The following is a 27,214-nucleotide window of genomic DNA, read 5'->3' as shown; positions in this document are numbered from 1 at the left end:
TTAGTTGTAGGATTATGCAAGGGTTGTTTAACCTTCAAATAATCCTTGGTAGTCGGGTTCGCATGACACAGCAACCCTCGAGTGGGGGTTGCATATTCAAAATGTCACTTCACACGGCACATCTCAGCGTGGGTTAAACACCCCATGATGAGCCATGGCTTGTTGTGCGAACTGGCCCATGTGGGGGCATACAAAACTTTCACCCTAGGAATGACAAGGTAAAGTAATCACAGAGTGACAATTCCTTCTCATTATTATAGAAATTAACTTTAATCCATTTTTCCTTGATCACTTATTACAAATGATATTTCCCTGTCAATTTCCAAAGGTTAAATATTTTTTGATATGTGACTGTACCTCCACAAGGTCAAATTCATATTTAACTGTGATCTGAAAGTTAAATCTTATTTCTAAGAGCATTTATAGAATACTTTCTGGGTATGCAACACTTTTTGTATCAGCATATTTAAATTCTAAATAAGGGTAACACATAAGAAAGTGGTTTATTGTGAGGTTCTACATCAGATACTGTATGAAAATAATATTATCTGTTGACTTACAACAAAAGTGTACATTTTTGGAAAATTGTCACATGTGTATTGGACACAACATTGTAATCCCTTTGGGGAATTACAAAAAATGGATTTGATTGGTTTCAGAGTATTGCTTTAAAACAAAAGACCCCCACTGCACCAAGAAAGCAAAATGAAACAAAAACAAAAGTGTTATTTTTGAAAAGCTAATGAATAGCAACATTTAAAAACTTAGAACTTAAAACCCCACAGGAGGAAAGGTCAGCCATATCTTCTGATCCAACTTCAAGGTGTGTTTTTGCTTTGCTTTTCCTGTTCAATGGCTGCAAAGAAAACCAGAGAAATATAATTTGCCAACACTTGGTACTTCTGCAGTATCTTTTATTCTAAGTACATAGCATAGAATAGATATTTTCTTATTATTATTAATTTGTGCAGAACAAATGCATCAACAATTTAAAAAGGATAATATTGCAGTCCCTTCCATTCCCAGAAATAATTTTTCATTGACTACTAAATTACGTTACTGCTGGCCCATGGTAGATAGCTTTGCGGCTGGCATAGGGAATTCTGTGAGTTGTATAGAAGCAGAATCCTGTGTAGTGATAGAAACAGTGGCTGATGTTGGCCTACCATAGGGAAAGGGAATGTGTGACCCTCCAGATGTTGTTGGACTGCAACTCCCATCATCAATCACTATTAGCTACGATGGCTAGAGTTAATGGGAGTTGTCAAAACATCTGGAGGGACACACATTCCCCATACCTGTGGTAGACCACCATAAACCACTGTTTCTCTAACTACACAGGATTCTGCCCCTGGTAAACATAATTCTAAGGCTGACCTTTCCTAAGTTCACAACAGAATAAATGACAGAATGACCCAGTGTGGAATATTGATTAGTATGCTGGATTTAGACTGGGAGACTAGGGTTCAGCTCCCTGATCTGCTATGAAGCTTTCAGCCTCTCCTACCTCATAGGTTTTTTGCAAGGATAAATGGGGAGCATGTGTCACTCTGAGCTCTTTGGAGGAAAGGCAGGATAAAAAGATGATGGTAATGATGAAGAATGGCATATCTTCAACTTCATTTCCCCCAACTGCATTTCTTAATTCTCTTCTTGGGGTGAAGAATGGTCTAAACCTAATTTTTGTTATTACCCAAGATAACTGCCTAAGTGTGTATTGGTGCGTGTGGTCATTTTATAAATTAAAATGTGTATTTATGTCCAACAACGCCAACTGACAGGGAGGGCTTCTACAAGAGTGAGGCTCTGATGGCCTTCAAACGAATCTAGTCCTACCTAGTAGCCAACAGATGGCATTAGATAGATGCTAACATAGGAGAATAACAAATAACACAAAAAAGCAGTAAATTGTGTACTTCTTTCTTACCAATAACTCTTGATTTCCACAAAATAGTCACAGGTGAGTGTATAAAACAAAGTCATGCACAAATTATAATTGCTTTCTCTTTGTTCCTTCCTGTCTTCATAATTTTATCCAAAACCTTTTTTTAAAAAACAGAATGATAGGTTGTTCTAATCATTATAATTTCCTGGGTGTGTTTTTTTAAATCAGATCCTGAAAAATAAATATCTTGAAATCCTGAAGACAGAAAGGCTTTGTGACAAGATGACACTACAAGTAAGTTCATTGTACACTTGTCCTTCTTTACACACTGTGGACAAGGATATGGATATGCCCTTGGATATTTCTTTCAACCAGTTGCGGACTGCTATCAGAGTACATGCAATGGAACAGAGGACGAAACCAGATTATGGCTTTCTTGGTTCTTGGCCTAGTTCACACATAGTTCCTCCACATTATCATTTTATGTGGGTGCTCCAGTGTGTGGATAAAGGCTGTTGTGAACAGGCTGTGAAGCTGACAGCTTTTGTTGTGATTGCAATTGTATTTTTCCCAATAGCAGTGATCACAGAGGAGACAGTTGGTTTTCCCACGTGTATCACCAGTTATCCTCAGTCTTTGTCTACATGACTGTGTATATTTCTACCTGATTGCAGTGCGTGATTTGATTGTCGGAACTGGCCACTTCTCTCTAGCATATGCCAGTGTTGTCTTGTTGCATCCAAAGGGTAGAGATTCTAGTGCAAGTCTGTGCTTAAGAATTATAGCAACTTTGCTAACCATAGCAGCTCTGAGCACAATGGGCCATAGGCTGTATTGCAAGTTATCATGTGTCAGGTGTAAGAAAGTCTCCTATAGCGAAAGAAGATTAGAACAGCTATTCTATTCTATTCTATTCTATTCTATTCTATTCTATTCTATTCTATTCTATTCTATTCTATTCTATTCTATTCTATTCTATTCCATTCCATTCCATTCCATTCCATTCCATTCCATTCCATTCCATTCCATTCCATTCCATTCCATTCCATTCCATGTCAGGTGCACAGCTCAGAAGGCCCAGATTATAACATTCTTGCTAGTTACAGCTGCAGAATAACATGAAAGAAAAGTTCCCATTTTTAGGCTAGTAAAACAGGGATAAGTATAATCTAATTTACACCACACATGTTAAATTCTAGAAGAATGGCCGTGTCACTCTTTGCAACAAAAACAACAAACAGCCTTGTGGCACTCAAAGGCTCACTGACTGGGTTCACATGACATGCCACAGCGTGTAGTGGCTTATTTAAGCCATGACAATCCATGGTGCCTGTGGGTGCCATCCTGAATGTTCAACCCCCAACCATGGGTTGTCATGTAGAGTGAACCTGCCCAGCAGGGTTTATGCAAGAACAGGCCATGGGTTCTCACAACACAATAACCCACAGTCAGAGGCCAAATATGCAGGATGGTGCCCAGCCACGATGAGCTGTGGCATGATGTGCAAACAACCCCATTGTGGCATGTGTTTGTAGGCAACAGCCTACTTCACTTGATGCTATACCATAATAGTAGATATGAGACAGACAATCCACAAGAGGGCAGCACTAAGCAATCTTTAAATGGATTATTATTATTATATTTTTATCTTTATGGTAATAATGAAATATTGTACATTTATTAAATTTTAAAAAGAGCATACTGGCACCTTAAAAATGAACAGATTTATTGTAGCTTTTTAATATTGATACACTTTTGTGGACTGTTCTGTTATAACCTTTTATGCCACAAGAAATCTCAGTCTATAATGTGCCACAACATCCTGTGTGTTTGTGTGTGTGTGTGTGTGCGCGTGCGTGCGTGTGTGCTGTAATAGTATACCACAGCTACCATTCTGCCATTTATTAAAGGAGGACCTAGATTAGAGATTCAAGTATGTAATCATCATGTTTCTAGCAGACTGGAAAAATAGAATTTCAAAGTGTAAGTTATATTATCTCCCTTGGCAAACAGTAAATTCAAAGAACACAGTTTAAAAGTCACAATATCTAATTTAATTCACCAATATAAATGATGGCTACATACATATAAATAATAAAGCCAGATTAATCATTCCTTTAAAAGTGCTATTAAGGCTACATTCCTATACTCACTCACTTATTTCTGAGTAGATATGTATAGAATTGCACTGTAAGAACAGATCCCGGATCATTAGGTTCTTGAGTATCTGTTATGCATATTGAGCAAAATAATAATTCTATGTCCACGTTGAATAGGAGTAACTTACTTTCCTTAGTGGGCAGTGGATTTTTTTCTCTCGTTTCAGTTTTTTTCAGTTTGGTCTTATCAAATGTTTCAATTTCTGCAAAATCCGGTTTGTCAGACATGGTGGATCCTGGCAAAAAGAGGAGCAACACACCCTTAGCTTTGTTAGCTAGTGACACATTACAAACCATATTTTTAAATATCTCTGGACCATTTTTTTTGTTAAATCCAACGTAATATAAATGTTTCACAACACAAAAGATCAGATTTTTAAAAAAATTAAACAGCAAGAAAAAGAAGGAATAAAGGGGGAAAGGTATTTATCAATTAATTGTGAGACAGGACATACTTTTAAAAAATTAAATGAAAAGCCAAGTGCTAATGCACAGAAATCAGGTTTCTGAGATGGTTAATTATTTTCTAGAATATCCTCTTAACAATCAACAATCATTTTGCTAGCCTATTCAAAGGAGATTGTCTATCATAAGATCAAAACATCCCAGTTTCCTTTAACAGAACAAAACCACCAAATAAATGTCTGGATAAGCTATTGTGAGCAATTGTGCTTAACAATGGAATGACAGAGGTGTGGATCGCTTTGTTCCCTTTCACTCTCTTTGCTGTTCACCACAATTCATGCAGAAGGGTTCTGATTAGACAAACATTCCGGCATTTGAACACTTTACCTATTTCAGCGTCTTTGTGCTAATTGCTGGAGATTTTCTCCCATAGAAACAGAGGACACGACACATCCTGAGGTAATGGTGATTCAATCAGGAATGAATTTGACCCAAAGATTACCGATAAAATCTGCCCTTTCATACTCATCATGGAAAATGATTACGATTTTATTGCTTTTTGCAATACCATGGCAGAAAAGATACTAAAGCCACATGCCGTTACCTGTTCTGCTTCTCTCTCCTCCGCTGCTTTTTGACCGTCTGAGCCAGCATGGTTTGGAAAAGGTCATTCTAATCCCTAATCCCTCCTCCCATCTCAGCCCACCTCAATTAATATTGATAAGCTTGCAGCAAGCGTAGTTCAGCAAATGACAGTATTTCACAAAGTAGGCTGGGTAGAGCTAGGGGTGGGAATATCCACCTGCATAATGAAAAAGCAGAAAGGAAAGCAACATTTTATCCGGATTTCACCCCCTTTTGTTGAGCCCATATCTTAACAACTAATTGTATATGAGGGTGGAAAATTCAGGCAGTGAAAGGGGAATACGCACACCCCTTGCTCATAAGTGGAAGAGAATGGTTCCACTATGAGAACTGTCCTCGTATCCAATTTCCTCAGTATATAGGAGACAGGGACCGACCCAGGCATTGATTAGAATGGGGAGCAGACTGAGTAGGAGATGGGGAAGCTTCTGTCCAACCGTCCGCCGTCTGCCCCCCCCTTTGGGGGGATGCAGAAATATTTTCACGTGCTAGGGTACTGGGAGATGGAGGGGGGCTCAAGGTGATTAGGACATGGTGAATGTTTGCCTACTTTTCAGGCAGATGTTTCCATCTGCTTATTTAACGGGCAAATCATTAAGCTATACTATCACATTCAGTATTGTTGAAATAAATTTATCACAAGCATATGTGCACTTGAATTTAAAAAAGGAAAGAAATCCAAGAGTGAGGAATTGATCAAAGTAAAAATGATAGAACATCAATACCCCTTTATTATGACAGCTGTCTTTTTTGCCTGGTTATCCAAGGGGTGGGGGGCAGCCTCCCCAGCCAGCATTAGGCACTTGATCCCCTACGTCTAGCCGAGTCAGTGGCAACTCCTCTGTAGCCATGGTCACTGGACCTAGGGTTGAATCCTGGTGCCAGAGGCCCTATCTACCCAACGGGGGGGGGAGAGTTCAACTTTCTTACACAAAAGTTTCAGGTTCCTACCCATTGTGTTCAGGCCTCACACTCATATCCAGGCCTGACTTATCCACACATTTCATCAGTAAGTATTTAATAGACTTGGGATGGATTGAACAATTTGCTTTGCAGAAATGGACTTATAAGGGCATAGGATTGAACACTAAGTCACTTAAACCCAAATGTATACATACTAGGTAGGAACAGCTGGCAAATAAAAGTAAAGGATGAACCAGTAAAACAGAAATATGAATGGCAGAGAAAGAAAAGAATTGTCTTCTCTGCTGTAACTCATAAAGATCCCCAGAGGAAAGTTTAGCAATCTGTGCAGCACACAGAAAGTACAAGGTTGCTACAAAGAAAAATATGCTTTCTAGAAGGAATAAGTCACCTGCTACTGCAATAGGAAGTCCCAGAGCTGGTAGATAGACTCTCGCTATCGGGAGCCCTATTAGTCGGAGTTTCCCTTCAGTTCACAGTACTACCTTCCCGTTTAATGAGAGTTGTTAACATTCAGAATCATCAGTCCTTGGGGCTTAGCTCAAAACAAAGTTGGGAGCCTGTGCCACACGGGTGGAACATGTCCACCAACTGTCCTGCATTGCTTCTACCTTGTATGTACTGAGAAAGTTAGTACCTCATTAAATGGGCACAACTCTTAGTACAATACAGGTGATGTGTTTGTACAGTCACACCACAATGTACCTCATCCTAGCCATAGCCCAACTCCTCTTCAACTACTGGGCTTTTCTTTCTTTTTTTCAAATAATGTGCATCACATGTCTATTCTACCTATGTGCTTCTATCACTTCCCATAGAAGCCCACAGTGATAGTGGACTTTTGGATGATTGCTAGCCACCAAAAATATGGTCTCTCAGATCCACCCTTCCCTTGCTTGAGATGAGCTTCATGTTGGTGGGTGCCCAATCCAGGGTGGATTGATTTAAATCAAGGCAATTTAAATAACTTATTTAAATAACCTGGAGAAAGCCCAGTTTCAATCATTAATTTCAATCAAGTTCCCCATTTTGAAATTCACAGATTTCCTGTCTAGCAGCTATAACAATTTGGAAACAAAGAGAGAACCATTAATGTCACAGTCTTTGCTAGTGTAAAAAAGGGTTATTGTGATGTATTGCCATCCTGCAGTGTTTTCATGTGAAGCATGAAACGACTAAGTACAGCAAATGACTACAATAGAACATTAATAGCTCTTGTGCCCATTTTACAAGTGAACATCTTATATAAAAATCCAGTAAATTTTATAGTTCCTAGTTTGACATTTTTAGAATTTGAAGGAAACATTGTATGCACATTACCATGACCCACCTGTGAGGCCATATATCTGTTTGTTTTTGGAAGCATTTATCAGGTTTAAAATTAATCAGGTAAACAGGTTTGAGTAATGGCATCAGCTATACAACCTTGGCTCACATATAATGCCAAACCATGGTTTGGCATTTAACAAGGCCTGAGATTCTCTCCCTTTTTCCTTTGTGCACTCCAATTCCCCCATGCTTTTTTGTGCCCACGCTGTTCAACATCTACATGAAATCATTGAGTGTGGTCATCTGGAGTTTTGCAGTGCGCTGTCATCAGGAACAAGATGTTCTGAACATATGATACTGATTCTGCCCCATTTGCACTGGCTGCCTGGTATGTTTCTGAGCCCAGTTCAAGGTGCTGGTTTGTTGTTGTTGTTGTTCAGTCGTTCAGTCGTGTCCAACTCTTCGTGACCTTACATGGCTCGGGAACACAATATCTGATGGAGCATCTTTCCTGGCATGAACCTACCCATATACTACGTTCATCATAGACCACTGGGGGCAGTCATGAGGAGATCTAGGGCAAAGTGCCACCAGTGCGCTGATGATACCCAACTGACATCTGAATTGGGAGAGACTGTCACATTCTGAACTGGTGATTGGATGCAATAATGGCTTGGATGAGGGCCAATAAACTGAAGCTGAATCCTGATAAGTCAGAGACCCTATGGGTTGGCAGTTCCCGGGTCTGGGAATTGGGCAGTTTGCCTGTCCAGGATGGGGCTACACTCCCTCTGAAGGAGCAGGTCTGTGGTTTGGGGGTGCTTCTGGATCCATCTTTGTTATAAGGTCACAGGTGACCTTGGTGGCCTGCGCCCATTACCAACTTTGGTTGGTATGCCAACTATGCCCGTTCCTGGATAGGGATAGCACTGGCTGCCTATAAGCTACCGAGCCATGTACAAGATTATGTTATTGTCACGTTGTTGTTGTTGTTGTTGTTCAGTCGTTAAGTCGTGTCCGACTCTTCGTGACCCCATGGACCATAGCACACCAGGCCTTCCTGTCCTTCACTCTCTCCCGGAGTGTGTTCAAGTTCATATTCATTGCATAGGTGATGCTATCTAGCCATCTCATCCTCTGCCGTCCCCTTCTCCTTTTGCCTTCAATCTTTCCCAGCATCAGGGTCTTTTCCAGGGAGTTTTCTCTTTGCATTAGGTGGCCAAAATATTTGAGCTTCAGCTTCAGTATCTGTCCTTCCAATGAGCAGTCAGGGTTGATTTCCTTTAGGATGGACTAATTTGACCTCCTTGCAGTCCAGGGGACTCGTAAGAGTCTTCTCCAGCACCACAGTTCGAAAGCATCCATTCTTCGGCGCTCAGCCTTCCTTACAGTCCAGCTCTCACAGCCATACATTACTAGTAGGAAAACCATAGCTTTGATTATACGGACCTTTGTCGGCAAGGTGATGTCTCTGCTTCTTACTATGCTGTCTGGGTTTGCCATAGCTTTCCTCCCAAGGAGCAAGCATCTTTTAATTTCATGGCTACAGTCACCGTCTGCGGTGATCTTGGAGCCCAAGAAAATACAATCTGTCACTGCTTCCATTTCTTCCCCTTCTATATGCCAGGAAGTGATTCAAACCAGCTTTTGCACTCTCCACTTTCACCCTCAACAAGAGGCTCTTTAGATCGTCTTCGCTTTCTGCCATTAGGGTGGTATCGCCTGCGTATCTGAGGTTGTTGATAATTCTCCCAGCAATCTTAATTCCGAGCTGTGATTCATCCAACCAATCGGTTATTCCATGTCCGGTTCTTACTGTTGCTTCTTGGCCCTCGTACAGGTTTCTCAGGAGACAGATGAGGTGGTCTGGTACTCCCATCTCTTTAAGAATTTGCCACAGTTTGTTGTGATCCACACAATCCAAGGCTTTAGCGTAGTCAATGAAGCAGAAATAGATGTTTTTCTGGAATTCTCTTGCTTTCTCCATGATCCAGCAAACGTTATTGTCATACAAAGCCCTAAACAACTTGGAACCGGGATACCTAGCGGACCATCTTCCCCTATATATACTCAGGTATATATATAAGATTTATAAATATAAGATTTAAGATCTTCAGAAGAGGTCTTGCTGGAATGTCGCCATGCAATACCCCAGCGGCGGGCCTTCTCGGTAGCTGCACTCACCCTTTGGAAAACCCTCCCTCGTGCAGTTCGGGAGGCAGAAAAAGTGGCATCTTTCAAAGGCCTCCTGAAAGCACACTTGTTCATGCAGGCTTTCCCTGGGCTGTAATCCAATCAATCATGCCACCCCATCTTACAGTTCCTTATATTGCTTTTATTGTAATTGGAAGGGTTGTTAAAAGTTGTTCTTAATATTGTATTTTAAATGTGATTTTAATGTTTATTGTGAACCACTGAGGGATGTTATGATATTTAACAGTATATAAATATTACAAATAAATAAATAAATAAATAATCTAAGGCCCCCTTCCAGGTGCCATCTCTGAGGGAGGCTTGGAAAGCAGCAACAAGGGAAAGGGACTTCAGTTATGGAATGATCTCTCCAACGAGGCCTGCCTAGCTCCAACATCCTTATCTTTTCAGCACGAGGTTAAGACCTTCCTGTTCTCTCAGGCATTTGGCAGCATATGATGAGGTTTTAATTGTCCTGGATTTTTCTTATTTATTTATTGTTTAGATATATGTGTGTCTCTGCGTGTACTGCCTGTTTCTATGTAAATGGTTTTTATACTATATATAAGGTGTTGGGTTTTTTTACTTTTAAAATCTTTATAAACTTCCCAGAGAGCTTTGGCTATTGGGTGGTATAGAAATGTAATAAATGAAATAAAATCCCTTCTTTTCATGGCAAAATTAATTTGCTGTTACATTTGAACAGGAAAAATCTCATTTGTGCTTGCCCTCCAAACCAGACAGATGAGAGGGTGGTGGAGAGTGAATGTTATTATATTATAAAGTGAGGCAGAAGGCCCAGAGATAAGTGTGTACATTACTATGCAGAGCATAGATGCATATGAGATCCATTCAAAAGAACAACAAAGAGTCTTTGTTAGTCTTTAAGGTACCACAAGACTCTGTTGTTTTTGCTGCAACAGACTTACATGGCTATCACTCGGGAAAGAGTCTTGTAGCACTATAAAGACTAACAAATTATGGCGTAAGATTTTATGGACAATCCGCTTCATTAGATGCATGAAGTGTTTCCTGAGTTACTAGTATATACACACAATGGTTGGGGAGGGATAGTAAACATTGGTTGGGGAGGGATAGTAAAGTGATGTTAGAGGGAATTGAAATGCAGAAGGTACAGTAATTATCAATGGTCACTGATAATTACATTATCAGTGACTATTACATAATCAATTATATTATCAGTGACCATAATTATGTTATCAGTGATCATTCACAAAACAATTGTTGGGACATAGCACAGACATCCTTGCAATGGTAACTACATTGATCACATGTAGTATGATAGAAAAAACACCTTTGTTCCTATTCAAGCCACAGCAGATAGAGTTGAATCTCTTGGTGAATTGTAGTTCAGCTATTTTGCATTGCTATAAACACCTAAAGAGGGATAATTATTTTCTGTAGTGACTTAGCCACTTCGAGTCTTAACTGAGCCCAAGTCTGATAGTGTAAAATCTGCATATGAATTCAAACTCAGCAGCCTCACATATGACTCGCCCATTGAAGAAACCTTTTTGTTGGACCAAGGCAGATTTCAAGCCTGTTAACAATGTCCAGGAAGACTGAAAAGCTCCCCCACTGGTTTCTGGATTTCTATTTTTTATTCTGATTTGTATCCATTTATTCTCTTGTGTAGATAGACTGGTTCACTCAATTCAAAAAGCAGAAGGGCATTGCTGGTACATGAACTGAGATTTGTATGGATTCTATCTTCAGCATATGCTCCTTTTCCCAGCACGATCTTTCCAATCAAAGCAAAGGTAGTGCCTGAGTCTCACAGCTCGATTTTATATTTCCTTAGCAACCTTAAGGTCAGCTCCAGGTCCAACTTGTAACCATCACATGACCCACAGAGCCTAATTTGAGTATCTGTAGACCTCTCCTTTCGCCACTTCAGCTTGGGAATCTGAACATATAGATATTTTGACTCTACCACAAAGTCAGGGTTTTTTTCTCTCTCTCTCTCTGCATTATCTCCTACAACCATCCAGTCTTCTGCGAAACCTGCTTTTTGTTTTGTTTTAGTGAAATTTTTCAGTAACAATGAACAGTTACAAATCCAAATACACCACATGTGAGTCTATTTATTTATAGTCTTTGTGATCACTCAGGATCTCTATTTGCTACCAGCAAGATTATCTGATAAATTTGTTGTTGTTGTTCAGTCGTTCAGTCGTGTCCGACTCTTCGTGACCCCATGGACCATAGCACGCCAGGCCTTCCTGTCCTGCGCTCTCTCCCGGAGCATGCTCAAGTTCATATTCATTGCATCCGTGATGCTATCTAGCCATCTCATCCTCTGCCGTCCCCTTCTCCTTTTGCCTTCAATCTTTCCCAGCATCAGGGTCTTTTCCAGGGAGTTTTCTCTTCGCATTAGGTGGCCAAAATATTGGAGCTTCAGCTTCATTATCTGTCCTTCCAATGAGCAGTCAGGGTTGATTTCCTTTAGGATGGACTGATTTGACCTCCTTGCAGTCCAGGGGACTCGTAAGAGTCTTCTCCAGCACCACAGTTCGAAAGCATCAATTCTTCGGCGCTCAGCCTTCCTTATAGTCCAGCTCTCACAGCCATACATTACTACTGGGAAAACCATAGCTTTGATTAGACGGACCTTTGTCGGCAAGGTGATGTCTCTGCTTCTTACTATGCTGTCTAGGTTTGCCATAGCTTTCCTCCCAAGGAGCAAGCGTCTTTTAATTTCATGGCTACAGTCACCGTCTGTGGTGATCTTGGAGCCCAAGAAAGTAAAATCTGTCACTGCTTCCATTTCTTCCCCTTCTATATGCCAGGAAGTGATGTGGCCAGATGACATGATCTTAGTTTTTTTAATGTTGAGTTTCAAACCAGCTTTTGCACTCTCCTCTTTCACCCTCAACAAGAGGCTCTTGAGATCCTCTTCACTTTCTGCCATTAGGGTGGTATCGTCTGCATATCGGAGGTTGTTGATAATTCTCCCGGCAATCTTAATTCCGACCTCTGATTCATCCAACCCAGCATTTCTCATGATGTACTCTGCATATAAGTTAAATAAGCAGGGTGACAATATGCAGCCTTGTCGTACTCCTTCCTTTCCCAATTTTGAACCAATCGGTTGTTTCATCTCTGGTTCTTACTGTTGCTTCTTGACCCTCGTACAGGTTTCTCAGGAGACAGGTAAGGTGGTCTGGTACTCCCATCACTTTAAGAATTTGCCACAGTTTGTTGTGATCCACACAATCAAAGGCTTTAGCGTAGTCAATGAAGCAGAAATAGACGTTTTTCTGAAATTCTCTTGCTTTCTCCATGATGCAGCGAATGTTGGCGATTTGATCTCTAGTTCCTCTGCCTCTTCTAAACCCAGCTTGTACTTCCGGTAGTTCTTGGTTCGCATACTGCTGAAGCCTAGCTTGTAGGACATTGAGCATCACCTTGCTGGCATGTGAAATGAGCGCAATTGTGCGGTAGTTTGAACACTCTTTGGCGTTGCCCTTCTTTGGAATTGGAATGTAAACTGACCTTTTCCAGTCTTGTGGCCACTGTTGAGTGTTCCAGATTTGTTGGCATATTGAATGCAGCAATATAACAGCATCATCTTTTAGGATTTTAAATAGCTCGGCTGGAATACTGTCATCTCCGCTAGCTTTGTTGTTACTAATGCTTCCTAAGGCCCACTTGACTTCACTCTCTAGGATGTCCGGCTCAAGTTCAGTGACCGCACTATCATGGCTACCAGGGACATTCAGATCTTTCCTGTAGAGTTCTTCTGTGTATTCTTGCCACCTCTTCTTAATCTCCTCTGCTTCTATTAGGTCCCTGCCTTCTTTGTCCTTTATCATGACCGTCTTTGCACAAAACGTTCCCTTGAGATCTCCAATTTTCTTGAAGAGATCTCTAGTCTTTCCCATTCTGTTGTTTTCCTCGATTTCTTTGCATTGTTCATTTAAGAAGGCCTTCTTGTCTCTCCTTGCTATTCTCTGGAACTCTGCATTCAGTTGGGTATATCTTCCCCTTTCTCCCTTGCTTTTCGCTTCCCTTCTTTCGTGAGCTACTTGTAAAGCCTCATCAGACAGCCACTTGGCTTTCTTGCATTTCTTTTTCTTTGGGACGGATTTCGTTGCTGCCTCCTGAACAATGTTACGGACCTCCGTCCATAGTTCCTCAGGCACTCTGTCTATCAGGTCTAATCCCTGAAATCTGTTCCTCACCTCCACTGTATATTCATCAGGGATATGATTTAGGTCATACCTGTATGGTTTAGTGGTTTTCCCGACGTTCTTCAATTTAAGCCGAAATTTTGCAAGAAGCAGCTCATGATCTGAGCCACAGTCAGCTCTAGGTCTTGTTTTTACTGACTGTATGGAGCTTCTCCATCTTTGGCTGCAAAGGACATCATCAATCTGATTTCGATATTGACCATCTGGTGATGTCCATGTGTAGAGTCGTCTCTTGTGCTGTTGGAAAAGAGTGTTTGCTATGATCAGCATGTTCTCTTGGCAAAACTCTATTAGCTTTTGTCCTGCTTCATTTTGTACACCAAGGCCATGCCTGCCTGTTATCCCGGTGATTTCTTGACTTCCTACTTTAGCATTCCAATCCCCTATGATGAGGAGGACATCTTTTTTTGGTGTTAGTTCTAGAAGGTGTTGTAGGTCTTCATAGAACCGATCAACCTCAGCTTCTTTGGCCTCAGTGGTTGGGGCATAGACTTGAATTACTGTGATGTTGAATGGTTTGCCTTGGATTCGTACTGAGATCATTCTATCATTTTTAAGATTGTACCCCAGTACTGCTTTTCCCACCCTTTTGTTGACTATGAGTGCTACTCCATTTCTTCTAAGGGATTCTTGCCCACAATAGTAGATATGATGGTCACCTGAATTAAATTCGCCCATGCCTGTCCATTTTAGTTCGCTGATTCCCAAGATGTTGATGTTCAATCTTGCCATCTCATGTTTGACCACCTCCAGCTTACCTTGATTCATTGATCTGACATTCCAGGTTCCTAAACAATATTGTTCTTTACAGCATCGGATTTTCTTTTCACCGCCAGACACATCCACAGCTGAGTGTCCTTTCGGGTTTGGCCCAGCCGCTTCACTCTTTCTGGCGCTACTTGGAAATACCCTCTGCTCTTCCCCAGTAGCATATTGGACACCTTCCGACCTGAGGGGCTCATCTTCCGGCGTCATATCTTTTAGCCTTGTGATACGTTCCATGGGGTTTTCTTGGCAAGAATACTGGAGTGGGTTGCCATTTCCTTCTCCAGTGGACCACATTTTGTCAGAACTCTCTGCCATGGCCTGTCCGTCTTGGGTGGCCCTGCACGGCATAGCTTATGGCTTCACTGAGTTACGCAAGCCCCTTCGCCACAACAAGGCAGTGATCCATGAAGGGGCTGATAAATTTATCACTCATTATCTTAATAGATCATGCCATAGAGTTCCGTGTGTCCTAGGAGGTTGTCATGTATTCTTCTCAATATTAGCAAATTCAATAAATAGATACCATATTCCATAAAAAGTGTCACTTTCTACTTGGTGTCTTATTACCTGAAGATTTTTAGTGAGTTTCTCCATTAGTCCAAGGTCCCAAATTTTCTGTTTCCATACAGTAAGAGAAAGATCATTTGTTGATTTCCAGTCCAAACCTGCTTTTGTAACTTCTTGCCTTATGAAGAGATCTGGAGATCTCAAAAGCTTGCATATTTTTGTGATCTTTTGCTTGGCCTAAGAAAGATATTACATTACCATGAATTTTGGAATTTTTCTTATGGTCAACATGAATAACTTTGCTTTTTGGGGGAGAATTTCAGATGCTCTGATAGCGCTTCTCTGATCAAAACGATGTGCTAATGCCACAAAATACTTAGCTAAAGGGTAAAAATCAAAGTTACATGTAACAAAAGTCCACCGGCTGCCTTTCCTAGTTACAAGCACCGTTGGGAGGGGGATTTGGATTGCAGTGGGGAGGAAGGGGTGCTTAACTCTTTTATCTGGGTAAAACAAAACTGGAGATCATCCAAAATGTCCCAGTGGAATAAAGATGTTGGAAATATCTATATTTATATCTATATCTATGTGTGTGTGTGTGTGTGTGGGGGGGGCTTATTCCAAGAAGTAGACCTATGTTTTTCGGCCCTAAGTATGGGCCTTCTCCAGGCGTACATTTTTTTAAATATAGAAATGCCTGCAGAGATCTCTGAAAAATATAGTCTCCAAGACTGGTTGCAAAATTCATCTTGGAGACTTATCTTTTTAAAAGATGTCTGCAGGCATTTATATAAAAAAAACCTGACCCCTGAAGAACGCCCATACTCAGGGCTGAAATACATAGGGCTACTTCTTGGAATAAAACCACATATATTTTGTCAGCATCCTGAGAATTCAACTAGGTTCACACGACACACCAACCCATCATGGGTGACTACCCATGATGGACTAGCGTGTTGTACGAACTCAGGCAGCTTTCCATGGGGTGGGTTAATTTTTTTAAACAACCTACAATAACAACCAATGTGTTGTTCCAGAGGTTGTTTTACCCATGATAGGTTGGTGTGTCACCTGAACCCTGGACACCCAATCCATCGTGGGTAGAGTGCATTGGATAGCAAGCTGAGCTTTATTCCAAGAAGTTGCCCAAGCTGCTTCCAGTGCCCTTTTCCCTTTGCCAGCAACAGCCCCTCCAACTGTGCTGAAATGGCGCTTTGCGGGGCCATTGGCCCCCCTTCCTCCCCCACTTCCTGCTCTGACTGTGGTCCTCAGTGTAGGGACATGGAGGACAAAGGAGGGCCAGTGATGACCTATCCGAGGTGGCTTTTTGGCACAGTTGTTGGGACTATCACTGGCAAGGGGACTGCAGCTGGGATCATGATCAATGCGGGGACAGGGGACTTGCGGCAGGTAAGATGGGCTCTACTGCCAAATCCCCTGGGATGCCAAACGGAGCTGTGCAGAGGACGGAGGGGAGAGGAAAACAACCAACACACTGTGCATGGTGCACCTGGTCATCTGTCAGGCGCACTGGGGGTTGTTCGCAAAACTATTCCCAGTGTATGGCTAGTCACCCATCGTGGGTGTGTCGTGTGAACACTCCCTGCGTCTCTTTATTCCATTAACTCTTTGATCTGCTCTCTTCCCCAAATGCCCCCCAAGCTATTTCTCCCTCCACAGAATTCCTAATGCTTGTTTGAAATGCAAGCCCTACAGATCATAATTCTTGGTAATCTTGAAGACAGGTTACTGTAATACCCCTCCTGCCAGAACCCCCTCTCCTCTGTAATTCCACCAATTAATTCCACACTCTGTGGTGCCTGAACTGCTGGACTAATTGTCAAGGAGAACGAGCATTGTTGTTGTTGTTGTGGGCATCCTATTTGCCAGCACAGGTCTGGATAGGTGTTTGTGCCAGGACTTTGCTAATGATTTGCTTCTGTCCGCAAAACAAGGTGAATGCTTACATGGCAAACAACACATACCCAAATAATATATTCCTAATGGATGATAAGTAATCTCATTTCTAGAACCCAGCTGAAGTTATTATAGCTGGTGGTCAAATCACAGCTCTTTAGGGTGCAGTCCTATACATACATACATACATACCTGGGATAAAAGTCTGAAAGCATGGGATTTACTTATGAATAAACATATATAAAATTGGATTGTAATTCACAGAACATTTAGCCAGAGGTCATTTAGCTGACCTCATTTAGCTGAGGTCAGTCCAGAGTTTGTAGGCATTCTATGACTATATTACAGCCCTTGCATAGAAATCAAGTACTGGAATAGAACAGGCCATACAGGACAATTGGCTGAATGTGGCAATTATGGCAATTTGAAGTTTCATTTGAGATACAGAGTGGGTCAAAAATACTTCCTATTTAAAGAACTAACCCATATATATAATTGCACAGTATCAACTTTTTTTCAGAAACAGTCCTGTGGATTTGCCATCTGCAGTCGAAGAAAACTATTGTGTTGAAGCCTGTTCTATAATCTGTTTTTCTTTCTTAACTTTAATTGGTTAGGAAATATCACTGATTAAAGCCTTATTCGTAATTAATTAAACAAAATATCATTTTCATAATAAGACCATTAATTTGAGTAAGTCAATATTGAGTAAGAAGCCAAAGACTGCAAATCTAGAAGAGAGATGTGATTAACCTGGATTGCCAAAAACAACAAAACCATAATTAAATTGGGAAATTTTAGATGTTTGAAAATATGGCATGGCATAAGTGACAGAAATTGTGGATGTGATGTATGTTTTCCCAGGTTTGTTCCCTAGCATCCCCACTGAAGAGATCACAGAAATAATCTTTATCTGGAAAACTTGTGATCCCTGTGAGGTGCTAGACTTAACACTGTACAGCCTAGCATGACGAGCTTCTAGTTTGTTTTCTTCCTTTGCTATTGCTTTGATCGCAAAACTACCTTCCCTATGGAAGTTAACAGCTATGTACTTTTCTGCCATAATAAATCTGTTAGGCTGCAATCCTATACACCCTTACCTGGAAGTAAGTCTCACTGAACTCAATGGGACTTACTTTTCAGTAGACATGTATAGGGTTGCACTGTTAGTCTTTAAGGTGCCACAACACTCTTAGTAGCTGTAACAGATGAATACAGCCACCCTTCCCGAAGTTAAGTGTCCTGAATTGCTATAATGAAAGGGTCACCAATCTGAAAGAAGTAAAAATCAGAAGGGGCAGGTTGCCTGGTGAGCATCAAGAGAGGAATCCGAGGGCACAGTGGTGTCCATAGGCACCACATTGGAAACCCCAACTCTAAGGGATTTTCCAAGTCCCTCGTCAGTCTGTCTGGAAAAAATGACAAACAAATTATTACTGGTTTACCCAATTATTAAATATTTAGATACAAATTCCCCTTTATTTGCCTGAGAAATTTTAACTTATTAGCATACATTTTCTTTTTCACAAGCCCTGGCTCTTGTCAACTCTTAAGATATTGATTGATTCATGTCCTTGGGTTAGATTTTAACAAAAGGGTCAGGCACTTTTTTCTTTAGTTTCACATCCTTCTTCTCTTTGTTTTCAGGCCTGCTTAATAGTTACATAGCTGGGCTGAAATTGCAACACACCTGAGATAACATGACAACCATACAGCCACTTTGAAATTGCCTGAAGGAGGCCTTAAAAAAAAATGGATAACTCCAACATGTAAATGCCTTATCTCTTTATACCATCATAGGATAAAGTAAATTTCCTTTTTAGCCAGATTTAGAAATACCTTCTTTCCTTTCATATTCTGAATTTCAAGTGCCCTGATTTTCTAATACTAAATCTATGATTATATATTGATTTAATGTACCTATAGATTTGAACCTCTGCAACAAGGGTGGGCAACTTTGGGGAGTCTTGGGGCTATTTGGCCATTTTAGGCTTCCTTAGTGGTTTGCTGCCCAAAATTGGCAGCTCCACAGTGGCTGCACCAGGGCCTGCAGGCCACATGTTGCCCACCCCAGCTCTACAACCACCTATGTGCTTAAATGCTCCGCTGTGCTACATGTTATTGGTAATTGATACGGTACTGCCCTTATACAAGTCTATGGTGTGGCCACACTTGGAATAATGTGTCCAGTTCTGGTCACCACACCTAAAAAAAAGCTATCGTAGAGCTGGAAAAAGTGCAGAACAGGGAAACAAAAATGATCAAGGGGCTGGAGCATCTCCCCTATGAGAGAAGGTTACAACAGCTGGGATTGTTTAGCTTGGAGAAAAGGAGGCTAAGGGGAGACATAATAGAGGTCTACAAAATTATGCATGGTGTGGAGAATGTGGATAGGAAGACAATTTTTTCCCTCCCAAATACTAGAACCTGGGATCATCCCATGAAGCTGATTGTTGGAAGATTCAGGACAGATAAAAGGAAGTACTTCTTCACACAGTTCATAGTTAAACTATGGAATTCGCTACCACAGGATGTAGTGACGGCCACCAATTTGGATGGCTTTAAAAGGGTGTTGGACAAATTAATAAATTTAATAAATAAATAAATAAATAAATCGCCCATCTGACTGGTCACCCAGCCACTCTGGGTGATGTACAACCCACCATAAAACAATTTAAAACAATAAAATTTTACCATAATTTTTTTTTTTTAAAATACCCTAACCCACCCCAAATGCCTGCCTGAACAACCACGTTTTTAATGCACGATGGAAGCTCATTAAAGAGGGGGCATGACGGAGTTCCCTAGGGAGGGAGTTCCACAGAGTGGGGGCCACCACAGAGAAGGCCCTCTCCCTCGTCCCCACCAGTCTAGCTGTCCTGGCTGATGGGACAGAGAGAAGGCCATCCGAGGCTGATCTTGTTAAGCGGCCTGTCTGGTGTTGCTGGAGGTGCTCCTTAAGATAGGCTGGGCCGGAACCATATAGGGTTTTAAAGGTCAAAACCAACACCTTGAATTTGGCCCGGAAAACAACTGGTAACCAGTGCAACTCCTTCAGCACTGGAGTGATGTGATCTCGCCAGCGGCTGCCTTTAATCAGGCGAGCCGCCGCGTTCTGTACCAGCTGCAGTTTCCGGACTGTCTTCAAGGGTAACCCCACGTAGAGCGCATTACAGTAGTCTAAACGTGAGGAGACCAGGGCATGTACTACCGATGGGAGCAGATGGTCGCGAAGGAAGGGGCGCAGCCGCCGTATCAGATGGAGTTGATACAGCGCTGTCCGGCTCACAGCTGACACCTGAGCCTCCACGGACAGCTGGGAGTCCAAAATGACCCCCAGGCTGCGGACCTGGTCTTTCAAGGGTAGCCGTACCCCATTCAACACCAGGTCAACATCCCCCAGCCTCCTCTTGTCTCCCACCAAAAGTACCTCGGTCTTGTCAGGGTTCAGCTTCAGCCTATTCCTCCCCATCCAGCCACTCACCGTCTCCAGACATTTGGACAAGGATTCTACGGCCAACCTTGGTGAAGATTTGAATGAGAGGTAGAGCTGCGTGTCATCCGCATATTGATGACACTGCACCCCAAACCTCCTGATGATAGCCCCCAGTGGCTTCACATAGATGTTAAATAGCATCGGGGAGAGGATGGAACCCTGTGGCACCCAACAAGTAAGTGGCCACGGGTCCGAAACCTCCTCTCCCAGTGCTACCCTCTGGTACCTGCCGGAGAGGAAGGACCGGAACCACCGCAATACAGTGTCTCCAATGCCCAACCCCTCCAGGCGGTCCAGGAGGATACCGTGGTCAACAGTATCAAAAGCCGCTGAGAGGTCGAGGAGAACAAGGAAGGAGCATTCACCCCTATCCAGAGCCCTCCTCATATCATCCACCAAGGCGACCAAGGCCGTTTCTGTCCCATGCCCAGGCCTGAAGCCCGACTGAAATGGGTCTAGATAATCAGTTTCTTCCAAGTGTGCCTTCAACTGCACCGCCACCACCCGCTCAATCACCTTGCCCAAAAATGGCAGATTTGAGACTGGGCGAAAGTTGTTCAGAACTTGAGGATCCAAGGAGGGCTTCTTTAAGAGTGGTCTTATCACTGCCTCCTTGAGGGCTGATGGCATCACTCCCTCCTCAAGGGAGGCGTTCACCACCGCCTTGATCGCCTCACCCAGTCTCTCTCTGTAGCTCATAATGAGCCAAGATGGGCAAGGATCAAGTAAGCAGGTGGTCGGCCTTACAGATGAAAGCACCTTGTCCACTTCATCAGGAGGAAGAAGCTGGAACCGATCCCACAAAACCGGTTTGCCACAGGCCACCTCTTGCTCACTAACTGTATCCACAGTGTGCAGAGTAACACACCTAATCTGATCAATTTTATCTGCAAAGTGCCTTGCCAAAGCCTCACAGGAGGCCTTAGAATGCTCCAGTGGTTCCGGAGCCACAGGACCGACCAGGCTCCGGACCACTTGGAACAGCCTCCTGGGACAGCACTCTGCAGACGCGATGGAGGCAGCATAATATTCCTTTTTTGCTGCCTTCACCGCCACGTGATAGGCTGAAGATATAGCTCTAGCCCGTGTCTGATTGTCTTTGGAGCGAGACTTCCGCCACCGGCGCTCTAACCGTCTCACCTCCTGTTTCAGAGCTCGTAACCGCGGATTGAACCATGGTGCAGTCCAAGCCCTGTTCAGGGGGAGAGGGCGTTTCGGAGCCACCCGATCTAATGCCCCAGTAATTGCGGCATTCCAGCCACCCACCAGGGTCTCGAACGAGTGGCCGCTGGCATGCCCCAGAGAATCCCCAAGCGCGTTCAGGAATCCATTTGGATCCGTAAGATGCCTGGGGCGGACCATTTTAATGGGTCCTCCACCCCTGCGGAGGGGTTGTGGAACCGAGAAGTCCAACATCACCAGATAGTGATCTGACCATGACAAGGGGGTGGTGGATATACCCCCGACTTCCAGATCACTCCCCGCTTCTCCAGAAACAAACACAAGGTCTAGTGCATGACCGTCTACATGGGTGGGCCCAGTTGGAATATGGTGCAGCTCCCAGGAGGCCATGGTCTCCATGAAGTCCCGAGGTGCTCCTGTGAGGATGGCCTCCGAATGTACGTTGAAGTCCCCCAACACCAGTAAGTTAGGGGACTGTACACGCACATCAGAGACCACCTCAAGCACCTCGGCCAGGGAGTCAGTCGTGCAGCGGGGTGGACGGTACACGAGCAGAATCCCCAGACTACCCTTCGGGCCCAACCTCCAGTACATGCACTCAACAACCTTGGTCTCCCGGAGAGGGGGTCTGGTGAAGACCAAGGACTCTCGGTAGATAACAGCCACTCCCCCTCCCCGATCCCCAGCCCTCGGCTGCTGTGCATACGAAAATCCAGCTGGACACATGGCTGCAAGGGTTGGAGCAGCAGCCTCGGCCAGCCAGGTCTCCGTAATACATGCCAGGTCTGCACCCTCATCCAGGATCATGTCATGGATGAGGGAGGTTTTCTGGGTAACAGACCTGGCATTGCAGAGCAGCAAACGAAGGCCAGAAGATGGGGTCACGCCTCCCCCAGCCATCCTTTGGCTCTGGACAGGCCTGGAGCAGGGGACAGATACTACACATCTCTCCCTTGTTCCCCTTACCTGGCATGGCCTGCCCCTAGCGCTCCGCCAGCGCCTGCCGCCCAGCCTCGGTATGTTCTGGCCCCCAACACTCCCCCCACTGCCTCCATCAGGTGGACACATGCCCCCTCGCTCCCGCCTATCAGGCAGGCTACCCACCCCTAAAAACACAACAAAATCCCCCCCAACAAAATAAAACAAACAAACAAAACAATTAAAATCCCCTTAAAAATGCCAGGGAGGAGTCCACAGGGAAGGCCTGGTGGCGGTGGTAGCGGCGACGGCGGCAGCAGGCCCAGCTGCAGCAAGCACGCCTCTTCCCCGGTGGTGGTGGTGGTGGCTTCTCCTGCAGGCCCTGGCTCTCCCAGGCCACCTCAGCCAGCCAGCTTATGTAGCCCCTCCAGGGAGGGGCAGGTGGAGCAGCACAGCTGGCTCGGTACCTGGGGGCCTGGTCCTGCAGGGACTGGCGGTCTGCCAGGCAGAAGTCCACAAGGAAGGCCTGGTGGTGGTGGCAGCGGCGGCAGCAGCAGGCCCGGCGGCGGCAGCAGGCCCAGTGGCGGCAAGCACGCCTCTTCCCTGGTGGTGGCTTCTCCTGCAGGCCCTGGCTCACCAAATTCATGGAGGAGAAGGCTATCGATGGCTACTAGTCCTGATCGCTATGTGTTACCTCCTGTACCAGAAACAGTGAGCCTATGTACACCAGTTGCTGGGGAACATGAGTGGGAGGGTGCTGTTGTGCTCATGCCCTGCTTGTGGGTTCCCAGTCAACAGCTGGTTGGCCACTGTGTGAACAAAATACTGAACTGGATGGCCACTTGGTCTGATCCAGCATGGCTCTTCTTATGTTTTTAACTATTGTTTTTATGAGTTAAAAAACTTTAAATGAATGGGGTTCAGGCACAAGATTTGGAAATTGGAAAAGCACTCTTTTTAGATACAAGATCTGTTGCTGAAAGTTGACAATCTAGGCTAAACTAACAGTGTAATCCTATACATGTCTACTCAGAAGGAAGTGAGTATAGGACTGCAGCCTAATATTTCATACAGATTTCTTAGTTTTAAGTCAGCTTATTATGGAAAGTCCATCAGGGTAGATTGTTATGGTATTTTAATTAGCCACCCAGAAGGCTTTAGCTGAACAGCAGCTCTGAAAAATCTCCTCCTGGACAGAAAAAAATGTGTGTTACTAATTTGATCTATTTCAGAGATATGAGGTTTAGAATCATAGAATAGTAGGGTTGGAAGGGGCCTACAAGGCCATCAAGTCCAACCCCCTGCTCAACGCAGGAATCCAAGTCAGATTTAGATTCAGTTAACCCAAGTTCTGACTCTGTGATACCTAGGAAACAAAGTAATATATAACAAAATATAATGAAGTGTTATGTGAACACCCCCTCCCCTGAAGAAAGGAGTCTGACTTACATGATCAGCTTTCTCCTTTACAGCCATCACTTTGGGGTGTTAATCAAAAGGCTTCATATCCTGAAATTCCCAAAGTCACAGCTGAGTTAGAAAGGGATATGTCCTGGAGCATCAGCATTTATGATCACATGGTTAGGCCTTACACAATCATGATCAATCATGTGATAATCATGTGGAAATGTTTTGTGTGAATCAAAGAGTGAAACTGTCGGCTCGCAGGAACAAGGGGGAAAGTTTTGAAGGGCATGATGAGAATAGGCTGGTAAATAGGCTATTGAGGAGCAGAGGAATCTCAAAACAGGACGCACTTCAGTACTGAGGCTAGTGTTATTTTGATACGGTGAGTTCAATAACAGAATGAAGAACATTACAGCCATTCTCTTGATACATATAGCACTTAGTGGTCTTGAACAACTTTGTGTTCAGCTCTTCTTCTTCCTCTTCCTATATTATGCTAAGTTTCTTTGTGATAGCAAGTGATAGTGAGAAGATGGGTAATAAGAATAAGATCTTGTATCGTTAATTATAGCTAATGGGTATAAAATACAATTACATGAATCAGGTTGTTAGGGGAAAAGCAAGGGACAAAGTGCTCAAAAGCAAGCAATGAGGTTTTAGCAGAACAGACAGACCAGAGCAATTGCAGTTGAGTCAATAAGCTGATACAAGTGATTTTATAACCACATTAGTGCTGCTTTGGAATACCACACCCACTCCACAGCAAAAGCAATCTTATATTTAAAACTATTGTAGTATGTTTTCTATTTCTAAGGGTTAAAACCCTGATATTTTAGATTTCAGAGGAAATTTATATATATTGAAGAATAAAATAAAGACCCATCCATCAAAAGTCCATATTCATATGGAGAATCAAAAGTCTTAGTACCTCCTGGATACAACTGAATTCCTGACACGCCTGGGTTTATTGTTAGCTTGCTTCAGAAGATTTGTGTGTGGAGACTAGGAAAACAGAAGATCATCTTCCAAGAAAGGATCTTATTCCTCCTTGTGTCTTTTGTTCTGTTTTGTTGCCAGCAAAAATATCTCAACTTGGGAACAGAAACAGGTTCCCATACAAGAAGACAATGAATCATGGGTGTGTAGAAGAGGCAGCATATGGGTCATGTTGCTCCATGTTGCTGACCTTTGTCCTCCGGTTCCTGTTCTTCCCACTACCAATCTGGATTTGCTTGAGTTAAACTGTAGAGCCTTTGTCTTGAGGCGGAAGCCCTAGTGCAGTTGGCTGCTTGTCTCTGGCAGTCATCCTTAAGTCAAATAAAAGTCCACCCCACCCTCAGTCCATCCAGCGTGGCATAACTGAGGTGCACTAGATTCATGCCCTTCAGCAAACAAAGAAATGATGGAGCTAGCACCATTATGAGTTTTATTTTAGCAACCCAATAGCTGAGTACCTATCTGCAGTTTAAAGGAAAAGAGGCAGTCGGAATGTTTTCTTAACACTTAAACAATGTAAGGAAAGATATGCTATTTAGTTGTCACATCTGCCTGTCTATCTATCTTCTTCCAACAAGAATATTTTCCAAGTAAAGCTTTGACTCTTACGTACACTTTCCTAGGAGTAAGCCCCATTTAAGACAGTGGGACATTTTTTAGTAAATAAGCATAGTATTGAACCCCAAGTGTGCTTTACTGAAATTTTCACCTATATTTCAATTCAACTACTTTTGGCTATAGGATTTTTGGGGATATACTTATATGGCATATAAAACTAACATGGCACATTTTATGAAATTTGTTTTCTAAATCTAAGTAAAATAAACATGCTAAATCATATTTGAGTTGGTATAGAACATTGGAAATTTTTGATTCATGTTTTTTCTGAGAACCTACATAATCATTCTCCATATCCTTTCTAGGACTGCTAGCTCAAAATTTGAAAAATAGGGAACATTGGAAGCTTCCTTATATCAAGTCCGATCACTGGTCCATCTAGTGCAGTATTGTCTACTCTGGCAGAAGCTGTCCAGGGATTCAGACAGGGGTCTATCCCAGTCCTAGCTGGAAATGACAGGGAATGAAACCATTACCTTTTGCATGCAAAGTAGAAGTGTTCTACTGCAGAACCATAGCCCTTCCTAAAAGTGAGAGTTTCTCACAAAGATTTTAAGGATTAGAAGGTCCTCACCTAAGGGTATATACTCCAGATGACAGGACCAAGGAATGCATTCAACTTCTTGATGCAAAGAAACGTCACATTTTTTTTTTTAAAGGACACTGCATGTTCTTTCTGTACGTAAGCCAACACTTGCACAGCATGCATTATTAACTGGACTTTTATTATACTTGCAGTTACAGTGATCAGAAGTTTGATTTTATCACACATGTTTTTTAGGGATTACGTGGAGAATCTAACCACCATTGACAGCTATGCATGTTGAACCAGGTAAGGATAATTATTCTGGTTTAATTATGACAGAGTACAAGGGCATGGACGGACAGCTGAATAACTTTCAGACACTCAACAGGTGATGCTTTCTTCATCATGGCAGGGAAAGCTGCACCTGTCGGATTTCTGCCTGTAAATCCTGACGGGAGGTTAGGGGACATACACTAGATTTCTAAACCCTCTGCTGCGTCACATTGATCGCCTCTACCCACCTGCTTCGCCCTCCCCCCCCGTATATCCTCCCTAAGCCCCGCCCCCCCCCGCGCTTCTCTCATACACTCTCTCCGAGATAGCTTCGCTCCTTTATGAGCCCACGCTCTGTTGTAATACGTCACATCCTGCCAGGAGGAGGGGAAGAAAGGGCGATGAGAGGCGCGCACGTTACTCCTGTCAGTCAGGCGCGCGTCACTTCCTTTCCGATACTGCCGCTTTTCGCTACTACGGTTGAAGAGTCCGTCAGCGGAGAAGCTCGCGCTACGGGGAGCGAGGACCTCTCGCGCGCGCGCCGGAGACTGTGTATTGATCTGGCCTCGAGGGGCGGGGCCGGCACGGCAGCTTCACACTCGTTACCCTCGGCAGTCCCCGCTGGAGGACCAGCCCTGAAGAGCCGAGCGAGGCCCAGCCAAGCCGGGCCCTCGAACGGAAAGAGTCGGAGGAACCTGCTGCTGAAACTGAGGGCCGAGGAGAGAGTCGCCCGGCAACGGTGAGGGAGCTGCCACCGCGCATGCGCGTCAGGGCTGTGGCCGGGGGAGGGGGCTTAAGGATGAGAGCGGAATGGGGGAGAGGGCGGTGGGAGAAACTTCCATTAGGGCGGCGGATGAGGAGGGCGCGAGGCGGCGGGCCGGCAGGAAAGGGCGGCGGGCTCGGGCAGCGTTC

The 27,214-nt window shown here is 43.5% G+C and overlaps 2 protein-coding genes across 8 annotated transcripts in view; one reads left to right on the top strand and one right to left on the bottom strand.

Annotated features, from left to right (window-relative positions):
- Window positions 1–484: 484 nt before the first annotated feature.
- On the bottom strand, window positions 485–27,025 carry LOC146354486 (thymosin beta-12-like). Of its 4 annotated transcripts, XM_084839025.1 has the most exons (5): window positions 26,616–26,663; window positions 23,932–23,991; window positions 15,030–15,206; window positions 4,173–4,280; window positions 485–856 (listed from the first exon to the last, which is right to left on the bottom strand). In XM_084839025.1, exons 2-4 carry the CDS (start codon window positions 23,956–23,958, stop codon window positions 4,218–4,220), a joined length of 267 nt encoding a protein of 88 aa, XP_084695151.1. In that variant the 5' UTR covers window positions 23,959–23,991; window positions 26,616–26,663; the 3' UTR covers window positions 485–856; window positions 4,173–4,217. The 4 variants fall into 4 exon arrangements, with proteins under 4 accessions (XP_084695151.1, XP_084695152.1, XP_084695150.1 ...); XM_084839026.1 differs by lacking the exons at window positions 15,030–15,206; window positions 23,932–23,991 and adding an exon at window positions 5,054–5,251 and having other exon boundaries at window positions 26,616–27,025; XM_084839024.1 differs by lacking the exon at window positions 26,616–26,663 and having other exon boundaries at window positions 23,932–24,002.
- Window positions 26,731–27,214, top strand: part of FAM13B (family with sequence similarity 13 member B) — a 75,142-nt gene continuing 74,658 nt past the window's right edge. For all 4 annotated transcript variants that reach the window (XM_084839021.1, XM_084839019.1, XM_084839020.1 and 1 more), the window contains exon 1: window positions 26,731–27,041. The gene's annotated coding sequence lies outside the window, so the exon portion shown is untranslated. The remainder of the gene's footprint in view (window positions 27,042–27,214) is intronic.

The sequence above is a fragment of the Heloderma suspectum genome, chromosome 2, assembly GCF_057233095.1.
Source record: "Heloderma suspectum isolate Gila_16-S chromosome 2, 16-S_ref, whole genome shotgun sequence".
NCBI lineage: Eukaryota > Metazoa > Chordata > Lepidosauria > Squamata > Helodermatidae > Heloderma > Heloderma suspectum.
The sequence above is the reverse complement of the archived record's forward strand: the minus strand, read 5'-3'. Positions and strand labels throughout refer to the sequence as shown.

What these genes read in the sequence shown, in the direction of transcription:
- LOC146354486 (XM_084839025.1), bottom strand. Translation starts at nt 23,958, where the DNA reads ATGGCTGTAAAGGAGAAAGCTGATCAT. An exon ending in TAAAGGAGAAAGCTGATCAT is followed by an intron (nt 15,207 to 23,931) that starts GTAAGTCAGACT and finishes TATCTTTCTTAG; the next exon opens with GCCAAGCAAAAGATCACAAA. An exon ending in AACTCACTAAAAATCTTCAG is followed by an intron (nt 4,281 to 15,029) that starts GTAATAAGACAC and finishes TCTTTTTGCCAG; the next exon opens with GATCCACCATGTCTGACAAA.